General features: G+C 37.2%; 4 protein-coding genes across 6 annotated transcripts; 2 read left to right on the forward strand and 2 right to left on the reverse strand.

Annotated features, from left to right (window-relative positions):
* The first annotated feature begins 61 nt into the window (after positions 1 to 61).
* Positions 62 to 920, forward strand: LOC118263832 (copper transport protein ATOX1). Its single transcript, XM_035576023.2, has 2 exons — positions 62 to 325; positions 409 to 920. Exons 1-2 carry the CDS (start codon positions 317 to 319, stop codon positions 616 to 618), a joined length of 219 nt encoding a protein of 72 aa, XP_035431916.1. The 5' UTR covers positions 62 to 316; the 3' UTR covers positions 619 to 920.
* LOC118263833 (POC1 centriolar protein homolog A) lies at positions 893 to 4,065 on the reverse strand. Of its 2 annotated transcripts, none has more exons than XM_050705278.1 (7): positions 3,866 to 4,065; positions 3,558 to 3,776; positions 3,057 to 3,382; positions 2,890 to 2,974; positions 2,426 to 2,545; positions 2,063 to 2,197; positions 893 to 1,717 (listed from the first exon to the last, which is right to left on the reverse strand). In XM_050705278.1, the coding sequence occupies exons 1-7, from the start codon at positions 3,998 to 4,000 to the stop codon at positions 980 to 982; spliced, it is 1,758 nt and encodes a 585-aa protein (XP_050561235.1). In that variant the 5' UTR covers positions 4,001 to 4,065; the 3' UTR covers positions 893 to 979. The 2 variants fall into 2 exon arrangements, with proteins under 2 accessions (XP_050561235.1, XP_050561236.1); XM_050705279.1 differs by having other exon boundaries at positions 1,577 to 1,881; positions 3,866 to 4,064.
* A 197-nt stretch (positions 4,066 to 4,262) lies between these two features.
* On the forward strand, positions 4,263 to 16,702 carry LOC118263828 (exportin-5). 2 transcript variants are annotated; one of them, XM_035576020.2, is made up of 22 exons: positions 4,263 to 4,349; positions 4,609 to 4,671; positions 5,055 to 5,215; positions 5,369 to 5,528; positions 5,919 to 6,137; positions 7,823 to 7,993; positions 8,416 to 8,580; positions 8,687 to 8,815; positions 9,381 to 9,623; positions 9,904 to 10,034; positions 10,292 to 10,433; positions 10,918 to 11,101; positions 11,513 to 11,676; positions 12,073 to 12,240; positions 12,592 to 12,754; positions 13,099 to 13,394; positions 13,752 to 14,019; positions 14,249 to 14,397; positions 15,103 to 15,270; positions 15,598 to 15,801; positions 16,138 to 16,311; positions 16,461 to 16,702. In XM_035576020.2, exons 3-22 carry the CDS (start codon positions 5,076 to 5,078, stop codon positions 16,614 to 16,616), a joined length of 3,594 nt encoding a protein of 1,197 aa, XP_035431913.2. In that variant the 5' UTR covers positions 4,263 to 4,349; positions 4,609 to 4,671; positions 5,055 to 5,075; the 3' UTR covers positions 16,617 to 16,702. The 2 variants fall into 2 exon arrangements, with proteins under 2 accessions (XP_035431913.2, XP_035431912.2); XM_035576019.2 differs by having other exon boundaries at positions 4,283 to 4,447.
* Positions 16,703 to 16,874: 172 nt separating this feature from the next.
* LOC118263830 (leucine--tRNA ligase, cytoplasmic) lies at positions 16,875 to 22,060 on the reverse strand. Its single transcript, XM_035576021.2, has 12 exons — positions 21,902 to 22,060; positions 21,531 to 21,740; positions 20,997 to 21,368; positions 20,607 to 20,851; positions 19,629 to 20,527; positions 19,291 to 19,549; positions 18,834 to 19,198; positions 18,319 to 18,587; positions 17,978 to 18,232; positions 17,683 to 17,892; positions 17,319 to 17,553; positions 16,875 to 17,125 (listed from the first exon to the last, which is right to left on the reverse strand). The coding sequence occupies exons 1-12, from the start codon at positions 21,902 to 21,904 to the stop codon at positions 16,917 to 16,919; spliced, it is 3,531 nt and encodes a 1,176-aa protein (XP_035431914.2). The 5' UTR covers positions 21,905 to 22,060; the 3' UTR covers positions 16,875 to 16,916.
* Positions 22,061 to 22,177: the final 117 nt, after the last annotated feature.

Raw genomic sequence — 22,177 nt, forward strand, 5'->3', positions numbered from 1 at the left:
TTACGTCTTACTCTTGTCATTGTCAAAATTGTCAAATAAGACATCAACCAATGACAACACGATATTAGAAAGATCTGTTTAGATTACGATTACAAGAATTCCAATATAACTCTTATTTCCTTCAGATATGTCTTATTTTTCATCAAAATACCGGCAAAGAAACATTCTACTTGAATAATTTTTGACAACGTCACAATTCAATTCATCTAAGCTGCCTACTGATAAGCAGAAACCTATTATCATTCGTTACTTGGACTTTCGCAAGTAGTAGACAATCCAGATTAACACGAATTTAAAGGGCATAGTAACAATAATAATGTCATCTGTAAGTTATCTCAATAATCTAACTCAATCATCCTTATTAACTCCCTGTATTATAAGTGTTCAAATCATGTTTTCTATTTCCAGACACACATTTTCAACGTTGAAATGACGTGCGAGGGTTGCTCAGGAGCTGTAGAAAGAGTACTGAACAGACTAAAGGGCCAGGGAGTAGATAATGTATCTATAAGTTTGCCAGAACAAAAGGTATCAGTCACATCTTCACTAAGTGCTGACCAGTTATTGGATGTTATAAAGAAAACTGGGAAGAAAACAACTTATGTTGGCACACAATAGTTTGATATCTTTGACAAAGGAAAAGGTATAGAACTCAAGACCAGCATAATCTTGTACAATCAATCTATATATTTGTTTTATATTATATTATCAATTATAGTCTCTCCAGATAAGAATGCATAGAGACTGCCGTGAGCCAAAAGTTGACATTATAATGATTTTGAAAAATGTTTTATCAATATTTCAATATTATATAGTTTTATCATGTATGTTATTTATAAATTGATGTTGTTTTACTAAGTACCTATATATAGATTGTAATTACGACTCAGTATTTTAATAAAACATTTTTATTATAACAAGTTTATCAATGACATAAAAATAAATATTCATATAATAGATAAAATTAATGCAAATATATTTACTTTCCACATCTTTCCTTGCCCAAAACATCCTCCAAAGTGTTCAGTCTTAGGTCCACAAGATCAACAGCTTCATGCAGAGCATTTAAATGATCAACTATGGCATTAACTGTGGGCAATACATCAGCACAATCACAATCCTTATCTCTTTGTGAGTCACAATTGAAAGTGGCATTCAACTTCCTCACTTTCTTCAGGTGTGTATCAAGTTCCTCATTAATTAATTTGAATCCACTGTTTAAAGGGAAACTTCTCTTCCTGCCCACCCACTCAATAATTCCACTAGTGTAGCAAACATCATTGTCTCTAAGTTTGATCATGCCAAACAGGTCACCTTGGCCTTGGCCCCCAACAAAAACACTCTTTGTGGACCTATCCATTACTGAGGGTACTGTGTAAGTTGCAGGGCTGGGTGGGACACGAGGAATATGACTAGCATGTCCAACACTACTGTTGAGAGAACAATCCCCAGATGAACATTCTGAACGGGTTGTTGGACACCTTGGCTGGACAGTTTTGACAGAATTTATTCTTGGACTAACAATTGAATATGAACCTCTTAAACAAGGTTCAGTTTGGCTGCACAATCTTGGTTCAATCATAGTACTGTTGCTATTGGGTTCTTCTAAACAACTCAATCTCACAGATTGGTTACACTGGCTTGCATCATCCATGTGGACAAAGTTAACAGCAGGAATCTTATTTGTGTGATAACATTGGTACCAAATTCTTGTGCCCTATTTTATGGATGATGAAAACTGTATTAATACTTGGGACTCATAGTTCTAATTCAGTATGAAGAAGAACGTTTTAAGGCATAGCTATGATTGCAGTTTTCTCTGAATTCAATTTTTTGAAATGCTAGCATGTACTTGTTTGAAACAGTTCTCAATGAATAGTCCTGAATGGGGAAAGCAATGGGTTTAGAATTTTATACATAATTTAGATTTCTGTAAATAATATATAATCTGTTCATACTTATACTTACAATATTACTTTATATACATATAATTATAGTTACTAAAAGCTGCTACTGAACTGTACATACTACATCTAAGTAAATACTATCTTTTTTGAGCAACCTGACTCTTATCTTTTGATGCACATGTCAGTTTAGAAGATTGTGAGTTAGTTTTGGGTATAGTTGAAGCATTGTCTGCTATATTTTCCTTTAAGTCACCAGCCAGTTCAGTGAAATTAGTCTTCCATATGAAAACCTGTAATGAACAAACAATTAAACATTTGTGTAAATATTAACCAACATACACAAGAGTACATGAAGATAATCCTACTTTGACTTTCAATAAATTACCAACTTTATTACAAAACAATAAAGTTCAGAACAAATTGATGCATAGAAATAAGTTGTTCATGATTACAAGACAATTTTGTAATCATTAGTGCTATATTAAATCTTAAAAGGTAATTTAGAAAGAAATTATTACCAATTTATCATCTCCTGCTGAGGCAAAAGTTTCCCCTGTAGCTGAGAAGTTAACAGCATTAATGGGCCCAGTGTGTCCACTGAGAGTAAATATTGGATGTCCTTCCAATAAATCAAGTATCTGAAACAAAAATTACATTTAGAATAAAAAACATACACTAAAATTCATGCACCATTGTCAAGCACAAACTCATGTGTATATATATTTCTTGCTGATTTAACCATGAAGCAAACACAAAGAGATGTCATAACAGGATAAGCCTTTTATATATTGTGTGACACTTTATAGGGAATGGTGCATGTTACAAACCACTCCCTCTCTATTTATCAACATGCAGTCCCATACTTCATACATGTTGCCAATTATCTAAACTTTAATGTGCCACTTTCTGTGCTTATAAGCCTATCAATTTCTTTTTACTTAAAATATTATTAGGCAGTTTATGAGATTGAGATGATGCTTACTTTCATCTTTCCATCTTTACTTGAAGTCAGAATGTAGCTTCCACTGGGATGAAAAGCTATCTGTGTCACTGCTTCATTATGAATACTGGAAAAATAAAACAAAAAGATTAATACTTAATAAAAAATATTAAAATCAATTGTATATGTTATGATATTAAATAACTTACCTATAATATTGCACAAGATTATGTGTCCGTACATCATATAACTTCACATTTCCATGTGAAGTACCAACAGCAATATAACACCCTGATGGGTGCCAAGCCAGACAGAGCCCATGGCCTTTCTGGTCCTTATATGTGTGGATACATTCACCATTATCCAAGTTCCAAAGCTTGGTAGACTTGTCATCTGAACATGAAGCTATTACTGATCCATCACCTGAGATGCGGGCGCACCTCACCCAGTTGGTGTGGCCAACAAAAGAAGATATGAATTTGTGCTTATCTGTAGACCAGGTCTTCACTATTTTGTCATCGGAAGCTGTGATAATCTAAAAAAATAAACAAAAATCATCATTTCTGCATAAACACAATAGATACATAGATGGTTATAGGTAGAACTAGTGTTATAGTTTACTAAGTCTATCTTTAGGGATATTAACGTTCATTAAGTGTGTAAAAATATGAATATAGCATTAAATTGATTTTTAGTTTTGCAATAATTACCTTTGTCCCATCAGGGCTGAACTGCACAGATCTCACGGTCTGTGAATGAGCCTTGAACATGCCAGTGCTCCCTGTTACTGTGGGCACCCATAGTCTAACTGTTTTGTCACGAGATGCGGAAGCCATAAACTTGCCCGAAGGTGAAAACGTTACATCCATAACGGCTTCATCGTGTCCTTGGAATCGGTAGCTTCTCATAGTACCACGAAGGTCCCATAACTACGGTGTAAACAAATAATTTTATTTCAAGATAAGCCTCAATCTAATAAGAAATTCAAAATATGTTGTTTGTAAAAGTGCTTAGTTACCAGAACACTATTATCCAACGAACTGCTAGCAATTTGCTGTTCGTTGGGGCTAAAATATAATGCTGTAATCCCATTTCGATGTCCTTTCAACTGCTTCTCTAAAGAAGGCTCAAGATAAGTTAACTTATTTTCCATCCTGGGAAACCGAAATGGAGAATTCAAATCAAACTGATGTCAACATCAACAGTGACGTCAACTGCAGTCAAGTCAAACCATAGTGTTCAAAAGTCAAGTCAGTCAATCAGTCACATTGCTGAGGACTAAGAACCTGTGGAATAAAATGAAATCATTTAATACTTTATTATTCAATATTACTATGGATAATTTATATATAGTAATGATATTTATTACTTTTAGTTTAAACTATTTTTTTTGGATCAGCTGTGAAAAGATATTTTTTGTCATAAAAAGGCAACACTCTCTATTTCTAGCTTTATTATTTTAGTCTGTGGCCGATATTCGATTCATTTTCAGTGGACACGAGGTGTTTCTAATGTTTTGAATTTTATTTCGGAAATTCTGAATAATTCCCTCCAGATATTTGAGTATAATTACCGCAATTATAGTTCCTAACTATAAAATGTAATTGAAATCCTAATTACCGTTGATACATTTTGTTTTTTTTTTCTTTATTACCATGCCCTACCGGGTGCATTCGTATCTTGTTTTACGAAAAGAAAAAATATATTTGCAGTTGTTAAATAATTAACACTTGTAATTTAAAAGTTTTCATTAACTTGCAGACTCAAGAAAAAGGATATGAAGTGAAAAATATTCTATGGGGTTTATTTTCTTGAATATTGTTGGTAAGTTTGAAGTTTTACCATGTTGCATCAAAAAATTTCAAATTACCTATATTTCATTTTGAATAACTTTGTCATAACCAGCGGGAAAATTGCATCACATCACAAAGAAAGCAATTTAGGCAGATGTTCCGTGCATTAGATGATTTAAAAAAAGTGCAATTAATTCTTTGTTATTTCTTATGCCATGGAAAAAACAAACAAAGGCAAATGTGTCAGAGGCAGAGGTTACTATCAAAATATAAACAACATGACATCAATGTTGCATTTAAGTACTAAATGCAAACTCAAAGGAATCTAATTAGCTACATAATAATTAAGTATCGTCAATAAATGTTGGCATATTAATATTTTATATGTTTAATGTAAATAATACTTTGTTCTAGGTGTAGTAGTATTGAGCTGCAATGAACGTAGTGGGTGTAGGTAGCGAGCCTACTGGGGAGGTGGCTCTCCTAGTAGAAGAACTCAGTCGAGCAGTTGAGCTTACTTTAATCCCCACTGTTTCCCATGAAGAAAGAAGCCAGGCCTATAATGCGTGTGAAAGGTGATTATATTTTTTGTTGACTTTGAAAATAGGGTAGGTGAAAAAGGTTTATTCATTGGCCTTGAATACCTCATACTTATTGCAACATCATTTTCAGAGACAAAACTTAGTCATTATGTTTTATAAAAAGAATGTTTTGTTTTTAATTTTTAGCTTCAAAGAGAATTCGCCATGGTGTGCCCAGGCTGGTCTCTTGCTGGCCAGTGGCAATCAGCATTCCCCTGGAGTTAAACATTTTGGTCTCCAGTTAATGGAACATACTGTCAAGTATAGATGGACACAAATTACTCAAGCAGAAAAAATATTTATCAAGGTAACATTCATGATTTCAAACACAATAAAAAAATCTTGTTGGAATAGCTATTGTATTACAAGGAAGTCAACTTCAACAGGTCCAATCTGTTTACTTTGTCATTGGATTTACAACAATATTTCAAAACAAATAAAGTTAAAATTCTGTTAAAAGAATTTGACCCGAAGTTAGCGTGCTTGCTTCCATACTGCACTTTATACTAAATCACATTACATTTATATTAGAACTGATTTATATTAGGGGATATTTACCATGTTTATTTATTCCTATGATCACAATCAGTGCATCTGAAACTCATACACATAAATAAACATCGTAAATATCCCCTCTTAAGTTCTAACACTAGTGTTAGTGGCCATATCAGTTTAAAAACACATTACATTTGTACAGGAAAATGCCATGAAACTCTTATATCTCGGTGGTTGGGACACCAGCCACTTGAATGATGCACTTGCCCGTGTCATTGTGGAGATGATAAAGCGTGAGTGGCCTCAGCAGTGGCCTACTTTGCTGGCAGAGTTGAGTGATGCATGCTCCAGAGGACATAGGCATACTCAGATAGTACTGCATGTGTTCTTGAGGTTGGCTGAAGATGTAGCTATTTTACAGGTGAGTTCAATCTTCATATTTTATTATTGATTTATTTTTCATTGAGTAATAGTAATAATTTTAGTAAATAGTCTAAATTCTTTATTATGATGGTATTTTAGTCCATCTAGTCTTTTATTTTAAAAATCTTGATTCTAAGACATTTCTAAACTCCCTCTAACCTTCTTGAAAATGTTGTTTATTATGAACATTTATTTTTTAGGCCTTAATTATTGGCTTTCTTTAAAAAGAATGACATACAAAAAAGATAATCTTTTCAATTAATTACGGAAGTACCCATTTTCGAAGTTAGATAACAGCTGTTATCTGTCCATTTGCTAATGAATAGTTAATGTGAGGACACGACTAACCTTCGAAACTCGTCATTGATTCGTTTTCAACACTTGCCTATAACTACGTAATATTTGTACACAAACTGCATAGATGATGTCACACCTTGTTTTCTGAGATCTAAAATAGATTTGTATGCTACACTCAGTGACCAATTTCTTAAGCATCACAAATTATTTAGTTAAGGTTTTAATTGGAAGTCGATTTTCAGTTGTCGCTCACATAAAATGTTTACAATAGCTGCGTATTTTTCGAAAATGTAATCGTAATCAAACTAAACCAGTCTCTTAAGGTCATAATAGCGCTATATTATCATCCTTCCTTTTTTGAAAGCGTGAATTACTCGTAGGTCCTTTCCATTCCTATGTAAAAATTGGAAATTCATCTACATATTGTACCTAATTCCTTATCCTTCCTTAATCGCCTTCTTGTAGTTTCCAGTAGTTACAATTGTACCTATATACTGTTAATTTTTATCACTCAATCACATTTTAATAAAAACTATAAAACCAAACCGTGACCAATCAACAATCCAAACAATTCGGAGCAGCTCTTACATAGTAACCTTAAATATAATTCTTATAAACAGATTGACCATTTCAAATCGCATAGGCATACGATAGAAATTTGTTACAATTTGAATTAAAATTTTAACGCCTTATCTTTGCACTTAATTTCATTGCAATCGCAAACACCTACTTGCAAATAATTTTAATGGACGAGAAATCCTACTAACCTACTTATTATTTTAAATGCGAAAGAATGCGAGGAGGAAGTCTGGATGTAGGAATTTATGTTTATTAGTCTTTCACGCAAATCTACTGAATTAATCCAAATTAAAGGCATTGAGATATATAAATAAATAACTACTTCCGCGCAGTTTTACCCGCTTTGCTCGGCTCCTTTTGATCGTAGCGTGATGTTTGTAGCCTATAACCTTCCTCTAGAAATGGACTATCCAACACAAAAAGAATTATTCAATTCAGATCAATAGTTCCGGAGATTAAAGCGTTAAAAAAAACTTCATTTTTCTATATTAATATAGATTTGTGATGTGATGAACCTGTGATTATGTCTAACACAAAAGCTAATTGTCATCCCATAACACGACTGAAGTCGCTCGTAGAAGCTTGTAATTTATTTCACCCCCTATTACATGGAATTTATAACACAAATGGTGAAAAGTGGGTGTACATTGTATAGCGACATTACGTGCCGTAATGTGCATCTCTGCCTAGCCCTTCGAGGATAAAAGGCGTGACGTTGATGTAATTTATTTATTCATAATTTAACATCAATGTAGACTTACAGTCAATACCAATATGTTTCTTAAATCTTTTTTCTTTCTTCCTTAGACCCTAGAAAACCACCAGAGACGAAAGGATATAAACCAGGGTCTAACTAGCAACATGTCTGAAATATTTGCCTTCTTCATGCGGCTCATTGAGATGCACGTGCAGGAGTTTAGAGAGAAGACCACGGCGGGCGATTATGCTGCCGCTGCTAGTCATGGACAAGTGGTTCAGGTAATGAGCTTTATTTTCACATTATTATTAAAGAAAACAGCTTCTGTGAGGAGTTTGATTAGTGGAGATGAGGCGAAAGAGAAACGAGTAATTTGGCGTTTAATATTTTACTGCTTTCTTAGTCTAGAAGTCACAAACGCAACTGTAGATGTCGTCTTGGTTTAATACCTGTACCCTTAGTATGAGTTTGCTTTACTTTTAAGTAATTGAAACGAGAGCGCGTTCGGCGGTCTGATTGGCCGGCTCGAATAAACCAACCAATCAGAATGTAAAACGTGCTCTCATTTCGATTACTTAAACGTAAAGCAAACTCATTCTAAGGGTACTGGATTAGGCAGACATATTCAATTTTAAAATTTTGATGTTATGCCCTATGTTATGTATAAATTGAACCATGTTTTAAATGTGTATTATTTTTGTAGGTTGTGTTACTAACGCTAACTGGATATGTGGAATGGGTGTCCATAAATCACGTAGTCATGAACAATGGCCGCTTGTTACAAATTCTTTGCATTTTATTGCAAGATGATGTGTTCCAACTGCCTGCTGCTGAATGTCTACTGCAAATCGTGAATAGGAAAGGATCTGTAAGTGTAAACTCTTTAGTTTCTAAACTATCTTGTTGTTTCCAATTTCTTAATGACGTGAAATTTTAAATAGTGCTAAACAACATCAATAAATTATTTATTTCAGACTAAGGAAAAGAAACCACTCGTTATATTATTTAGTAAAGATGCCATTACGTGCATGCACCGCGCTGCGGTCGCTAGCATCAATACTGTCGATGAGGCTCACTATTTGTTCCTGAAAAAGTTCTCACAGGTAAAATTCTTTACTATACACCTATCTATCTATACTAGCTAATTCTGCACAATTTCACCTGCTACTCGGCCCCTGATAGTCATACTGTGATGGTTTATGGTGATAGCTAGCCTTTGATAAATAGACCATTAGCATCATTTGTTATTGTTTAGACAAGGTTTACATGAAAGAATGATTGGACACTGATGTGTCCAATAATCCCTGGTTAATAACCGGAAACATCAGGAAATAGGATCTGGGTAAAACTGGGATGGGCCGCTGATACCTCATATCAATTAAGATTAACTACATTATTATCAAAGGCAGACATTCCAATTTGCCTAATCTAACCTTATCTAATTAATAAGATTAATCTCTAAATGTTAGTAATTATTGTGATCGGTTGTCATGGTGCCGAAGCTAGGCAAATGACTCCTGCGCAACGTCTCGCGGGTTCGATTCCAGTGCAGAATAACAATTTTTACTTGCAGTAGCATGAGAGAAATCCTAGACTAGTGTCTACTGCCTAGTAATATACTCTCTTTAATATTAAAAAAATATCTTAATAACATTTTTCTCCACACAGGTCCTAGCAGGTTTAGCTCAACAGCTAACATCTCTATGGTCGTACGCCACGGACGCGGAGTCTTGGTTGCCAGTGATATTAGAAACCATGTTGTTGTTGACGTCACATCCGTCACTAACTCTCGCGCATACTGCCAACTCTGTGTGGCTAGCGTTCTTGAAACATGAACAGATATCTAAGCTGCCATATGTATTAGCCATCGTACCTCGCTGGTTGCAGGCGTCTGCACCTAAAGTACTTAAGGTAAGAGGATTATTCATATTGTTCACTATTTTTAAATGTCTGACTTTCCCGCAAGACAATCATAAACTTGGAATCCTTTATTGCATAATAGGATTAGCCCTATTATAAAAATTCCCATGTAATAGCTTATGAATACTAGATGTTACATTTGATATCACCTTACCTCTGCCTACCTCATCAGGTAATAAGACGTGACTTTATGAATATCAATCTTTTAAAACCACTTTTCATTGAAAATAAGTAAAAGGGTAAAATTGAACTTTATTTCTTTATCCTTTAGGTATCATATCCTTCATCACGTGCGAACAATGCAAATGATGCCGTTACCTACGCTTGTATGGACTATGACAGTGAACAGGAATTCGCCATTTTCTTTTCACGATGTCGCACTGAAATATTAGAAAGTTTTAAGTAAGTATAACACATTTTTATTTTCATTCGTCTCGTTCACATTTCTCTCATTTATCGAGGTCCCGGCTAAAGCAGGTCTAGGAACGGAGTAGGTTTTAGTCATTAAGAGTCTGACACTCCGTCTCTTCTCGCCCAAGGAGAGAGAAGTAATTAGATGATTTTCCCCTTTAAAAAAGTGGGGCTATCTTTTCGTGTCGTAACTTTCTATTGGCATCAAGAACTACTCTAGACAAACTTAAATTCTAAAATATTTGCAGATTTTGCATGACAGCAGCACCACTAGTAACTTGGGGTTACGTGGAACAATGGACGCGTGCAGCGCTCGACAAGGTCGATACTTGTCCGCAACAGATGGACACGCATCATCCGATGTATATAGAATGGGAGGCTTTATCTCAGGTAATGTTCACTTAGATTTATAAATAACTTACATACCTAACTGTTTGACGAGGTAACTCTACCAAATTCAAGCCGCGCAAAGGACTCACAGTCAGTATATTGCGACAAACGACACTCAATAAAGCTGGAGACTATTAACATGAAACTATAGTTGGCCGCTCGCGTTAAAAAAACAGTTAATTTGTCTTATATAGATTATTTTCAAACATTAAACAATTATTGTTCACGGTATCTCGAAATTGGTCATCATTGTCACATCTCATATGGGTTGCAAGCAGTAGGTAGTCCGCCCCATCATTACGTCGTGGCCACCTAAGGAGCTGACAACTAGGTCCGCGCGCACTTTAGTCGAGCTGTCGAGTCTAACTATCTCGCCAAACAACTTAAACAACTTTGCGCAGTGTTGATGCAAGTTCTTTTTATAGTTTATATTTTTAGTGTCACAGCGTAAGTAAACCATAAAACTATTTTGCTTCCCACACAGGTGTTAGACATGGTACTATCTCGGCTCCTCCAAGCGGATCCTCGGCCGAGCGTAGTGGAAGGCTTGCAGCTACTACAGCGCTGCGTAGTATGTTCCCCGACCGCGCCACTCATACTGTCGCTGTTGCTGTCCTTTATTTCGGCGCTATTTGTATTCCTCAGCTGCGCTTATAGTCAACTGGCTGGTGAGTATAACGAGATTTTATTTTATTATGACTTAGTGCCTATTTTACCTTCATATAAGTATTTTTTATGACACAGCGGCTCTCCAACCATTGTGAAACAGGCCCTTAAACTAGTGGTAAATAAAGTATAGCGTGTAAAACATTTATTTCAACCCATCGGCGGTTGACTCGCGATTATCAGACTAATATTATAAATATGAAAGTTTGTTTGTTTGAATGTTCGTCAAACTCTGAAACTACTGAACGGATTTTGATGAAATTTGATATACAGACAGAGTATGAATTGACTTGGGTGATAGGACACTTTTATCCCACGGGAAAGTGTTCGAAGTCGCTGGCAGAAACTAGTAAAAACAAATAAAAATACATAATACTGTGTCGACATTCCCTAATAATTTGTTCTACCCCCAGGTCCAGGAGTGGGTGTGGCGGGAGCAGATTTACTCCCTCGAGTACTGGACAAGATATTCGCAGCGCTAGTGTACGAGGGCACCCCGCCCGACAACCGACGCTCGCGCAGCGTCAAGAATGTTAGGCGACATGCAGCTGGACTGCTCGTCAAATTGGGATCCAAGGTTAGTTTTATCAAAGTGAAACTATTAATTTGTTTTGTATTGTATTGAGACAAAAAAATATTTAAATTTGTAAAAGCAAATGAGCGAAAGAAACGTGTAAGTCTAAATATTTGGTACACATTTTCATTTTCACTCGTTTAGTTTCAACCCACGGTAGAGCATCATATTTTTGAGAAGCATAGCGTAATGCTGACTGTTGGCTTTTGGTTGCTACGCTATAAACGGCAAATAGAAACTAGCCCAATCCCTGTTGGTCGTAGCCAACAAGATAACATAATTTTTTCTCATCTTCATCCGACTGTGGCGCTCAAAAGGTAGTTATTTCTCCTGGAAAACACATCACTGAAAAGTCTTTAAAAAGTTATGAGTATAACATATGTATTTTAATTCTTCCAGTACCCACTACTGCTACTGCCTGTATTCGGCCGCCTACACGAGCTGTGTCGCGCCGCGCTGGCCCGGCCGGACCTCAGTGCAGTGGAGAGTGTAACACTGCAAGAGGCTTTACTACTCGTCTCGAACCACTTCTGTTGTTACGAGAGACAGAGCGCTTTGGTGGCTCAGGTATGTTCAAATTGCTTTTTTTAATCTTTGCTCTACATTAGTGTTTTTCTTGTGTCATGGGTAAGTGTAATTGCACAAATGCACATTACACATCACACTCGAGATCCGAATCATTGTAATTTGCCATCTATAAATGTAATGAAAAAAATATCATACATAGTCATGATAGAATGGGAAAGAATGGGACAAACAAGATATATTCTTTCTATGTTCCTATTACTCCTATTTAAAAAAATCTGGGCGAAGCGAGTATTTTTTTTAATGTAAAATTAGAGTGAATATTGGGAAATCAACATCCGTAGGATATTAAATGTATTTTGTTACATTTTTCTATAAAATGCTTACTTGTAGGTCCTGGGTGACTGCAGTGAGCGCTGGGCTAGTCTAAGCCCCCACTTAGCTAGCGCGGAAGGTTTGACTCGCCTGGTCGGGTTGGACGCGCCGCCTACAGAAGACGAAGATGACTGTGGACGTGCACGACGCACACTCTTACACGCGCTTACATTACTATTGGGTATGTTAATGTATTTATTTTATCGAAAATTAATTCACTTTAGGTACATTAAAATAAATTTGTTTGGCAGTAAAGTTACGTGCTTGTTTCAAAATGTAAATAGTTATGGAGCAACCAGCTAAAAACTGTTTATTTTTCTGTTTAGAGTTATGTGTGTTATTGTATAGTATTGAGTATTTGTATTTAATATTTAATTAGTGGGAACTGGGAAGTTGGAAAATAAATAGCTGTTATGTTGTTAAAGAGCATGAATGTAAAGTTTTCATTTTGTTTTGTATTGTTATTTTTTACTGACTAGGAGTTATAATACAGTGAATATTTACGTAACGATATATGATACGCAGGCGTGGTGAAGCGTACGTGCGTCCCGAGCGACCCGGACAAGGCGGCGCGCGGCGGGTTCGGTGGCGGCGTGACGGCGGCCGGCAACCCCGTGTGGCGCAACCCGTGCGCCGCGCACGTGCTGCCGCTGTTCCCCGCCGCGCTGGCGCTGGCGCGCGCCACGCACGCGCTGCACGCGCCCGCCGCCGCCGCGCTCCGCCACCCCGCACACGCGCGGGCCCTCGCGCCGCCCGCCTCCGAGCGACGGAACCTGCTGGGACAGCGGGACCATGAACCCACGCAACATGCTCGCCCACAGGTATGGGAGAACCCTAAAATTTTTTCGAGAGCATTCAAATCTTTGTCTGTTTTTGTTATATACAAATATACAAATGTACAAGAAAAATACATTATTATGCCACAATGTTATGTGGCTTATCGGGATGTTCTACCAGCTTTAAACATTAATGAAATCCTTTAATCATGAACTGCGTATTATGACTACGTATGTTGTATCGCAGTCTACTAGTAGTACTCATCCATACCTACGTATTGACGTTTATGGCGAAATACCTAGCTAATATACTAACAGCAGACAAAATCTTTTAAAACATTAAAAAGTAAAACATGAATTAATAATTTTACTCAAGTTCTTAATCACACACAATCTTTTCAGGAACGCATGCAAAGTTTTCTCCACACGCTACACGAGAACGTGTGTCACCTAGTGGGCGCCGCGGCGGGGACGCTCGGCCGCGAGTTGTACGCAGTGCCCGGCCTCGCCAACTTCCTCATAGACTCACTGTTCTACGGACTCGAATACTTGCCCGACCACTGGCTGCGACCCATCGTACGAAACGCATTAAAGCCGCTACTCCATCATTGCCCACCGGCTCATTACGCAGATGTAGCCCTGCCTTTACTAGAACATTTCGCTCCTTTCAGTAAGTAGTCGAGTTATAATAATGTTTACTTAGTATAGTTAAATATTTCATAGAAATTGAAAGCATTCTCAATCGACTAACATGCATGAAGTGACTGATGAATGTAGATAAAACGAAAGAGGAATGCGAAATTCTCTCTCTAGCGTTCTATGTCTGTCTACCCCAGTGAGAAATAGGCGTGATAATGTGTTGTTATGTAGATATTAAAAATATTTTAATTTATTTTCAGTGCTGTCCCATCTCTCACTGCGTTGGGATTATATCTCGTCTCTCTATGAATCTGGCAAGTTGGAGGAGGAAGGTGGCAGTGAGTCACAGGAGGTACTCGAAGACATCCTCGTCAGGAATCTTACTAGAGAACATCTTGAAGTCCTTAAGGTTGGTACTTTATGTGGTATAGGTAGTGTTCTTTATAAGATTTCACTATATTAGGACAAAGACCTATGAGTATTTTCTAAACTAAAAAACAGGTTGTTCTTCTAATGTTATTTGTTTTGCATAACAATAGATTAAATCCTTTTTCCCCAAAGATGCTTGCTTGATTTTGCACTGTAATTCCTAGTCATGCGAAGCCATATACTTACATGGCTTCGATTAAATACACAATTGTGAATTTTCTAAAACTGATAAATAGGATTAAATTATACTAGTGGTCGCCTAGTGGTCGAAATTTGACCATATACGATTTAATTTACAATACCACTTAACATAGGTTCAAGGATAATTTTTATTTAACTCAAACAAACTCTTTTATAAAACTCTATTCATATAAGACGTGAGAATATCATCGCAATTTCTATCGATTTTGACGTTTTGTCAGATACTATGCATGGTAGTGTGTGTAATGTTTTATTTATTGATTTAATGTACTTTATAAGCATTATTTTTGTAAAATATTAGCGTTCTGCACTTCTCCTACACATAAACTATAAGTGTACCGAAATTTTATGCTCCTACGTTCGCGCAATTTTCGTAAAAATGGGTACAAAGTTTTTGCATCACGTATTAATATATAGATTACAATTTATATGAAAATCTCTTTTAAGTTACATGTCAATATTTACGATTTTGTTTCTGTTTCAGATATCACTAGTAGACGGCGGACTAAGTATCGAGAGTACAGTGGACGAGATGGAGGACGACACTACGACGGGTAGCGGCGGCGCTCAGCAACGTGCGCCCGACCACGTCTCCGAGCTCGGCGCGCTCGTACTGGCGCAGCCCTGTGCCGGACCTGCTGTACTGTACACGGTGAGAGACAGAATATTTCTTTTGTGGAATAGCACGGCAAATGATCGGACGGATAAGATCTGATGGTAAGCAACCGATACCCGCGCCATCTATGAAACGACCCGCAACACCAGAGAGTTATAAGTGCATTTCCGGACTTTGGGAGTGGCGATTAGCCTTCACTCACACTGCGAAATACAACTTTTCTGTAAGGCCGTGAAGCATGACTTCTTTATGTGAATACTTCAAGTAGTTTTTTTAGCATTACTACATCTTTTAGTAATAGATTTTTACCTTTATACGTCTTACACATTAATACAAAATATGCTTAATTGTAATGTTTTACAGGTGATCCGCGCCCTAACATGGAACGACTCTCCGTCGTCGCTGCGTGGCACGGCGCTGGCGCTGCCGGCGCTGCGCGGCGCGCTGGCGGCGGGGCGCGTGGGCGCCGGCGAGGCCAACGGGGCGCTCACCGCCGTGCTGCAGGCGCTGCGCCTGCACGGACAACACGACGCCAACCAGGCCGCGCTGCTCGCACTGGCTGTACAGGTACACTACTATATTTTATATCTTAGTGCTATACCATTGGGTCTAAATTCAGAGAAGATAGACATGTCTAGCACTGTTTTGGCATGATCTGGTCGGGTGTATTGAGTGGGTAATTTATAAACGCACTCACGATATAGAAAAAATTCTTGTAGTAAAAATCTCTTTTATGTATCCCATGTAAGGATTCAGTTTAATAGCAAATACCATTACTACTGAGAATTGTAAAATCGAAAATGTAGTATCAATTTTTCTGTCCCGGCTTCGGAACGCGAAACTTTCGCATGCTCTCCAACTCAACAAAACTACACGTACTTAATATATTTATTATATCTACAGACATACGAGATCCTGCGTCCTCTATTCCCCGGCATAGTAGCAGTACTACGTGCCATCCCCGACGTGGACGCGCACGATCTCCACCGACTCGACGAGAAACTCAACTCGCACAACACAAAGCCCTCGAAAATTGATAAGAGCAAACGTGACTTATTCAAGAAAATCACTTCTAGGGTAAGTACATTTAGAACCATGTCATAGCAATCTACATCTTTGCTTTATACATAATAGAATTTGAATAGTTCTGTGTACATTTTAAGACATGGTGTTTCTTACGATTGTTGTGGACTTGTGAGACCTAAAATCAAAACTTAATATTTCAGCTAATCGGTCGCAATGTGGGCCAACTGTTCAAGAAAGAAGTGTATATCCTGGACTTGCCGACAATGCACATTGTGAAGGACAAGCCGCGCAGTGCCATCGACACTCCGGAGGGCGCCGGGCTAGAACGACTGTTTGCACCCAGCGCACCCACTTAGCTAGCTACTTGCTTCTTGTTGACTATTTTACTATGTCATTATACAATATTATGTAATAAATCTATTTATACTCGAACATACAAAAACGTTCGCTGCAGCAATACAGGAAGTATTACTGCAACTAAAGTTTTTTTTTACTTATTAAGCGAGACAACGCCGCAACTGTTATTTTACACAAAATCAATGCAATCCATAGCATAGATTATTATACAAACCAGGGTCATTTCATTCTAAATTGATGGCAATAATAAATCAACGTTAAAATGACAATAAATAATTTATTCCTATATAAGAACAGAATTATTTTTCATATGTGTAAATTAGTTTGGTGCCAACAGGCAGGTTCTTTCCGTTAGAGACTAGTTCCACGGTGACTGCGTTTACATCCACTTTCAACACTGCTGTGTTGTCTAACACTACACATTTGTTCTCATGGTCACCAGGAACAGGGATTGTCCTGGGGCCTACAATAGGGTCTTTATATCTCCACACTTTCAGGCTGCTCAAATCTGGAAAGACAAAAAGTCATTACATTAAATTCAGTTTCCTAATAAAAGTACACCAATATTATCAGTTATTATTGTTTAATGTTTGCCCCTTGAAAACTATTAAATATTAGTCATTATTATGCTATTTGTTAATGAATTGTGTATCGTAAGAAATTTGAATAAAAAGATCAGTTGTTTATAAAAATGTTCTTACCTTTTATCGCCTTTACTTCTTTTGCGATCTTGGCCTTCACTCGTTCGATGGTGTCGCCATCAGCGAGTGTAGCGGAGACTGTGAACAGGCCGTTGTGGGGTGATGGGTTGATGAACGTGGCTTCTACTCCTGTCTCTACGCTAAACGAGACGTGAGGCTGACCCGGCGCGCAGTCTTCCCTCGTCTTCTCAGGGGCTTCTGGGTCATCCGTATATTTAACTTCTATTGAGTCCAGCTGGAAAATAATTTTACTCAATTAGAGAGTTTTAATAAGTAAGATACTAGCAGTAACCAAATAGAACTAAAATATTTCTTTTCATTTGACTAACATAAAAAAATGCCAATAAACAGAGATTACACTTACATCTAAAGTGTTAAGTAAATACGGTTTATTTTCCAAGAGAATGGCAGCTTCGTCGAAGAGCAGTCCCACAGATAGAGCTTCAATACCAATGCGCTCCATATTTTCTCTGGTTGCTTGCACGAAAGGCATAACTCGTTTCATGTATTTTTTAAGTTCTGGAATAGCACCCAGCTTGCTGGATATCTCCTTATTGTCAGGAAGACCATTTGGCTGCAAAAAAGTGAAATAGATTTAGGGTATTGTTGATAGAAAAGAACAAAACTACATATAGGATTTTATAATAACAGTAACTTACCCCATTTAATTCCTTCATAGTGGTCAAAATAACATGTTGCCACTTGGGGTACTCCTTGGCCACCCAAATAACAGCCTTATTTGGTTTCTTCTCTGGTTTCGGGGCCTCTCCTTTCTTCGGCTTTTTCACTGCGCAATGGTTCTTCAAGTAGATACGGAAGGAGTGCGCCGCGTCCATCAAATAGTTGCTGGCTTTGATTGAAGTCTCGTCGATGTCGCCTGCGACGGGCCAGAGCTCGTGAAGTATACTTGTTTTCTATCAATACGAAATATATTCAGTAAGAAATTATAGTAGATAGTACATTAAGTACGAGCAAAAATTATCTCATTCAGAAAACTTACATTGCCCAACAGCTCCCACACATGTTCAGCAACGTGTGGACAGATAGGCGACATGAGCTTCGCCTGTGTCTCAATGTACCGCGTCACAAGGTCCGCGTGCATGCCACCTTCGGAACACAACTCCCTGTACTTATCTCTGGCTGCTTGAAGCTCAAAGAAACCAGTCTTTAGAGCCTCCTTGAACAGCATCTTACAATAGTTGTCGTCAGTCTGATTGATCTTAGTGTTCATTTCGCTTACGAATACTTTGTCGTGGAAGTTGTGCTCTCCTGTGAATAAACATTGAAAATATATATTTTAAAGATTTTATTGTCAATAAGTCAAATCTATAGAAGCCTGAATAATTTTGATTACAGCATCATTTACGAAAAATATCGTTTATAACGATATTTTTGCATAATGTTCTGAAGATAAGTTTATCAAATTATCACAACCAATTGTAATTATCTAATCTATATATAATAGTATACACAAATTACACATACACACTACATGATAAAGAAACAAAGATTAACCTGTGCGCAGAGTCGACTTTGTCGCAATAATTTCTTTCACCCATTCAATGAAAGTGTACAGTCTCAAAATCGCAGCATCGGCGGTGTTCTCAACAAAGTTCGCATCTTCCACTGAATCACCGGCATCGGCTAAAGTTAAACGCATTCCATCCGCGCTGAACTTGTCAATGGACTCAGTGAGCGTTAAGAAGTTGCCATCAGACTTCGACATCTTAGCAGAGTTCAACATAAGATGGCCATTGGCCCTGATGCCTTTGGGCCACTTGTCCTCTTCTTTTGGCCATATAGCGCAATGATTGTAGATGTAGAATGTTAAATGGTTTTGAATGAGATCCTTTCCTGACACTCTCAGATCAACTGGATACCTTTTAGGAAAATAAAAAGTTTGACAAATTAGGATTTCAAATGAAAAAACATATTGTGAATATCTATTGAAAAAAAAAAACAGGATATTTACCAAAATTGGAATGATTTCCTCATCAGGTCCAGAGATGCTTTGGGAATTTTCGTATTTTTCGGTAAAGGTGCATCTTTGAAGAAAATGTAATCCCAAACAGCCATGGTCATGTCTTCTGGTTTAATTTTAAGGGCATTTTCCTTGTTGCCCCTAAATGTATCGCCCTGTATAAAGTGAGCGATTGTGTAGTATGCATTGTAAATAGTAGAATCTGATAGAGATTCAATTAACCATTGCTGATCCCAAGGCAGTTTTGTACCTGAAGAAAAACATATTTCATATATTTGTATCATAAAGAACAATATATTTGATGTATTTTATTAAAATCCATAACCTACCTAATCCATATTGCCTTGAGCAAGCATACTCATGAAGCCACTTCAGAGTGGCCTGGAAATTCTTCCTGACTTCATCATGATAAGTATTCATGGCAGCAAGAGCTTTTTCCACCTGACTCTTCCACTCTTCATTACCATAATCCAAGTACCATTGATTACACAGGGCTACCACACATTCATCCCCTGACCGTGACATAATGGTCTTTTCAGGTTCATAATAAATCACAGCACCCTTCTCCTCAACAAGTTTTGATTGCAAATTCTTTTTAACATCTTGAATTTTCTTCCCTTTATATTCCCCAACTAGTAGCACACCATCATAGAATCCTTTCAAGTAAACCATCTCTTTGGCTTGAGTCAGCTTATCTTTATCATTCTGACTTTGAATCTTCAGTTTGTCATATACATGTACAGCTGATAAATTTCCAAATTCAGGAATTTCTAGAATAGGTACAGGTTTGAATGGCATTACCATTTCATCTTGGATACCATACTTTTCACGGAAAGCTGGTTTCTTTTGTAAGTCCACAAGTGCCGCATAATCATCAGGAGAGTCAGAGGGTACACTGGTGACAATTCCAGTGCCTTTATCCTCCTTGATGGTCAACATAGGAAGTGCATATATCTTTGGGTAACAAGTAAATGGGGATTTGAGAACAGTACCCATTAAGTCTTGTCCTACAACTTCCATTAATACTTTAACTTCTCCATCCTTCTCCGTAAAACCTTGATAAGCCATATTCCTTGCTGCTCTCTTTGTGCATATAAATATGCCATCATTAACAGTTTCAAAGGCAATGTATTTGATATCAGGATGGACCCAACAGTTAGTTTGTCCATACATTGTCTCTGGTCTTAAAGTTGCTGCAACTAAACTCACTTGTTTACCTTGTAGAGACCTGAAATAATGATGACAGTTAGATTCATTGAATCAAAAGGATGGTGAATCAAATAGTTGGCTATATAAAGATAACTCACTTGAGAACTTTTGGGAAAGGTTCAATCACTTCCATTTTCAGAAGTGTGTACTCTTGAGGACCAGCCCCCTCTCCTGTACTCCTGTCATGGTCCATACATGGCTGCTTGTCCAAAGGTGAAAATATGGTATAACGTTTTCCATACATAATCTTATTGCGTTCCTTGAGATGGTAGAATTGCCACCTAATGAATGAGTCATAGAATGGATTTGCATCAGTGGTGATGAATTTTCTACGCCAATCAACCTGTGAAGTTATAACAGTTTTTAATTTTACCTGTTTATAGACATCACTAACTGAATTATACATATGTATAATATATGTAATAATTGATAACAACTAGAAGAATGCAATGTTTAATTAAGTAATAATACTGCATAGTAATACTGACATGAATACCCATTCTCTTCAGATCTGCTACAGCTAATGGAGGGAAATATTCAAGCCAGTGGCTTTCATCAGCGAAAAGTTTAATTTCCTCTTCAGGAACTCCCAGACTCTGCATGATTTGCCATTGATACTTAGCTCCTCCTGCCTTTGCTACTGCTTTACTTTTTTTCCCTTTACTTTTATCCTTAGGCACAATGTCACCTTCCTCCTTGACTACAACCTCTTCTTCTTCAGGGAATACTGGAGGGCAACCATAAAGAGCCATTTCTCTTTTTAACTTATCAGCACAGGCTTTTATTGGCATGCCAGTACAGTGGAAACCAAATGGGAACAAAACTTTCCTCCCTTTTAGTCTGTAGTATCTTGAAGCAAACTGGAAAAGACAAATCATTTGTATAGAAGAATAGTGTCATTGTTACTAGTAGTACTATGTATTAATAATATTATTGCATCATAGTGATATGCAGGTACATACGGGCCTCATTTATCTTTAGTATGATGTTTGTAAACATACAATTAGGTAGTTTGAACTTACCTCACATTTTGATAGTGAAAATGTATGACCAAGATGTAATCGGCCATTCATATACGGGTAAGGAAAAGTACACATAAATTTTTCATGAGGTTTCCCATCATCTGGTGCTTCCATTTCAAATATCTTCTCACTATCCCATTTGGCCTGAACCTTCTTCTCAATATCTTGCAGATACTCCACCTTAAAGGTGCCTTTCCGATCTAAAGCAGCCTGAAATACAAATAAATGCAGCATAATTATTCACAACATATGCGATAAAAATCCCGGTTTGAGGCAACTCATTAAGTAACGAATACAACAGAAATGAATCTGAGAGCCAACGGTAAAATAGAAAAAGCTTTTAACATATCCATGAGATTCAGAAATCTTACCATTTTACTTTAGTTTTATTCAGCAATTTTATTCATGCACAAATTCTTCCTAATAGGAAAGGAAGGAAGGAAGGAATCAACCGATGTGCACGTTGCCACGACACTGACAGTTTGTGTCAAATGTCTAACGCAGAAGTTGTCACTACTGTCAAAATAATCCTCAATCTGAAGTCAAATCATTCAAGAAGCTGACTACAGTTTGTTATTTTAAAATAAACAGCTTATTTTCTAGTAAAATTATGGCTTAAAAATTATCTTAGGTAAGTAGCCACTCAC

Source organism: Spodoptera frugiperda, chromosome 27 (genome assembly GCF_023101765.2).
Source record: "Spodoptera frugiperda isolate SF20-4 chromosome 27, AGI-APGP_CSIRO_Sfru_2.0, whole genome shotgun sequence".
NCBI lineage: Eukaryota > Metazoa > Arthropoda > Insecta > Lepidoptera > Noctuidae > Spodoptera > Spodoptera frugiperda.

Bases quoted from the DNA above. Each gene is read 5' to 3' on its own strand.
- LOC118263833 (XM_050705278.1), bottom strand. From the start codon at position 4,000: ATGGAAAATAAGTTAACTTATCTTGAGCCTTCTTTAGAGAAGCAGTTG. The intron at 3,777-3,865 runs GTAACTAAGCAC...TTTACACCGTAG, and splicing joins CGTTGGATAATAGTGTTCTG to TTATGGGACCTTCGTGGTAC. The intron at 1,718-2,062 runs GTTGCTCAAAAA...TCCATAAAATAG, and splicing joins CATCAAAAGATAAGAGTCAG to GGCACAAGAATTTGGTACCA.
- LOC118263828 (XM_035576020.2), top strand. From the start codon at position 5,076: ATGAACGTAGTGGGTGTAGGTAGCGAGCCTACTGGGGAGGTGGCTCTC. The intron at 10,035-10,291 runs GTAAGTATAACA...AAATATTTGCAG, and splicing joins GAAATATTAGAAAGTTTTAA to ATTTTGCATGACAGCAGCAC. The intron at 11,677-12,072 runs GTTAGTTTTATC...TAATTCTTCCAG, and splicing joins TCGTCAAATTGGGATCCAAG to TACCCACTACTGCTACTGCC.
- LOC118263830 (XM_035576021.2), bottom strand. The intron at 20,528-20,606 runs GTGAGTTATCTT...TCATTATTTCAG, and splicing joins CCTTTCCCAAAAGTTCTCAA to GTCTCTACAAGGTAAACAAG. The intron at 19,199-19,290 runs GTAAATATCCTG...TTTTCCTAAAAG, and splicing joins AGGAAATCATTCCAATTTTG to GTATCCAGTTGATCTGAGAG.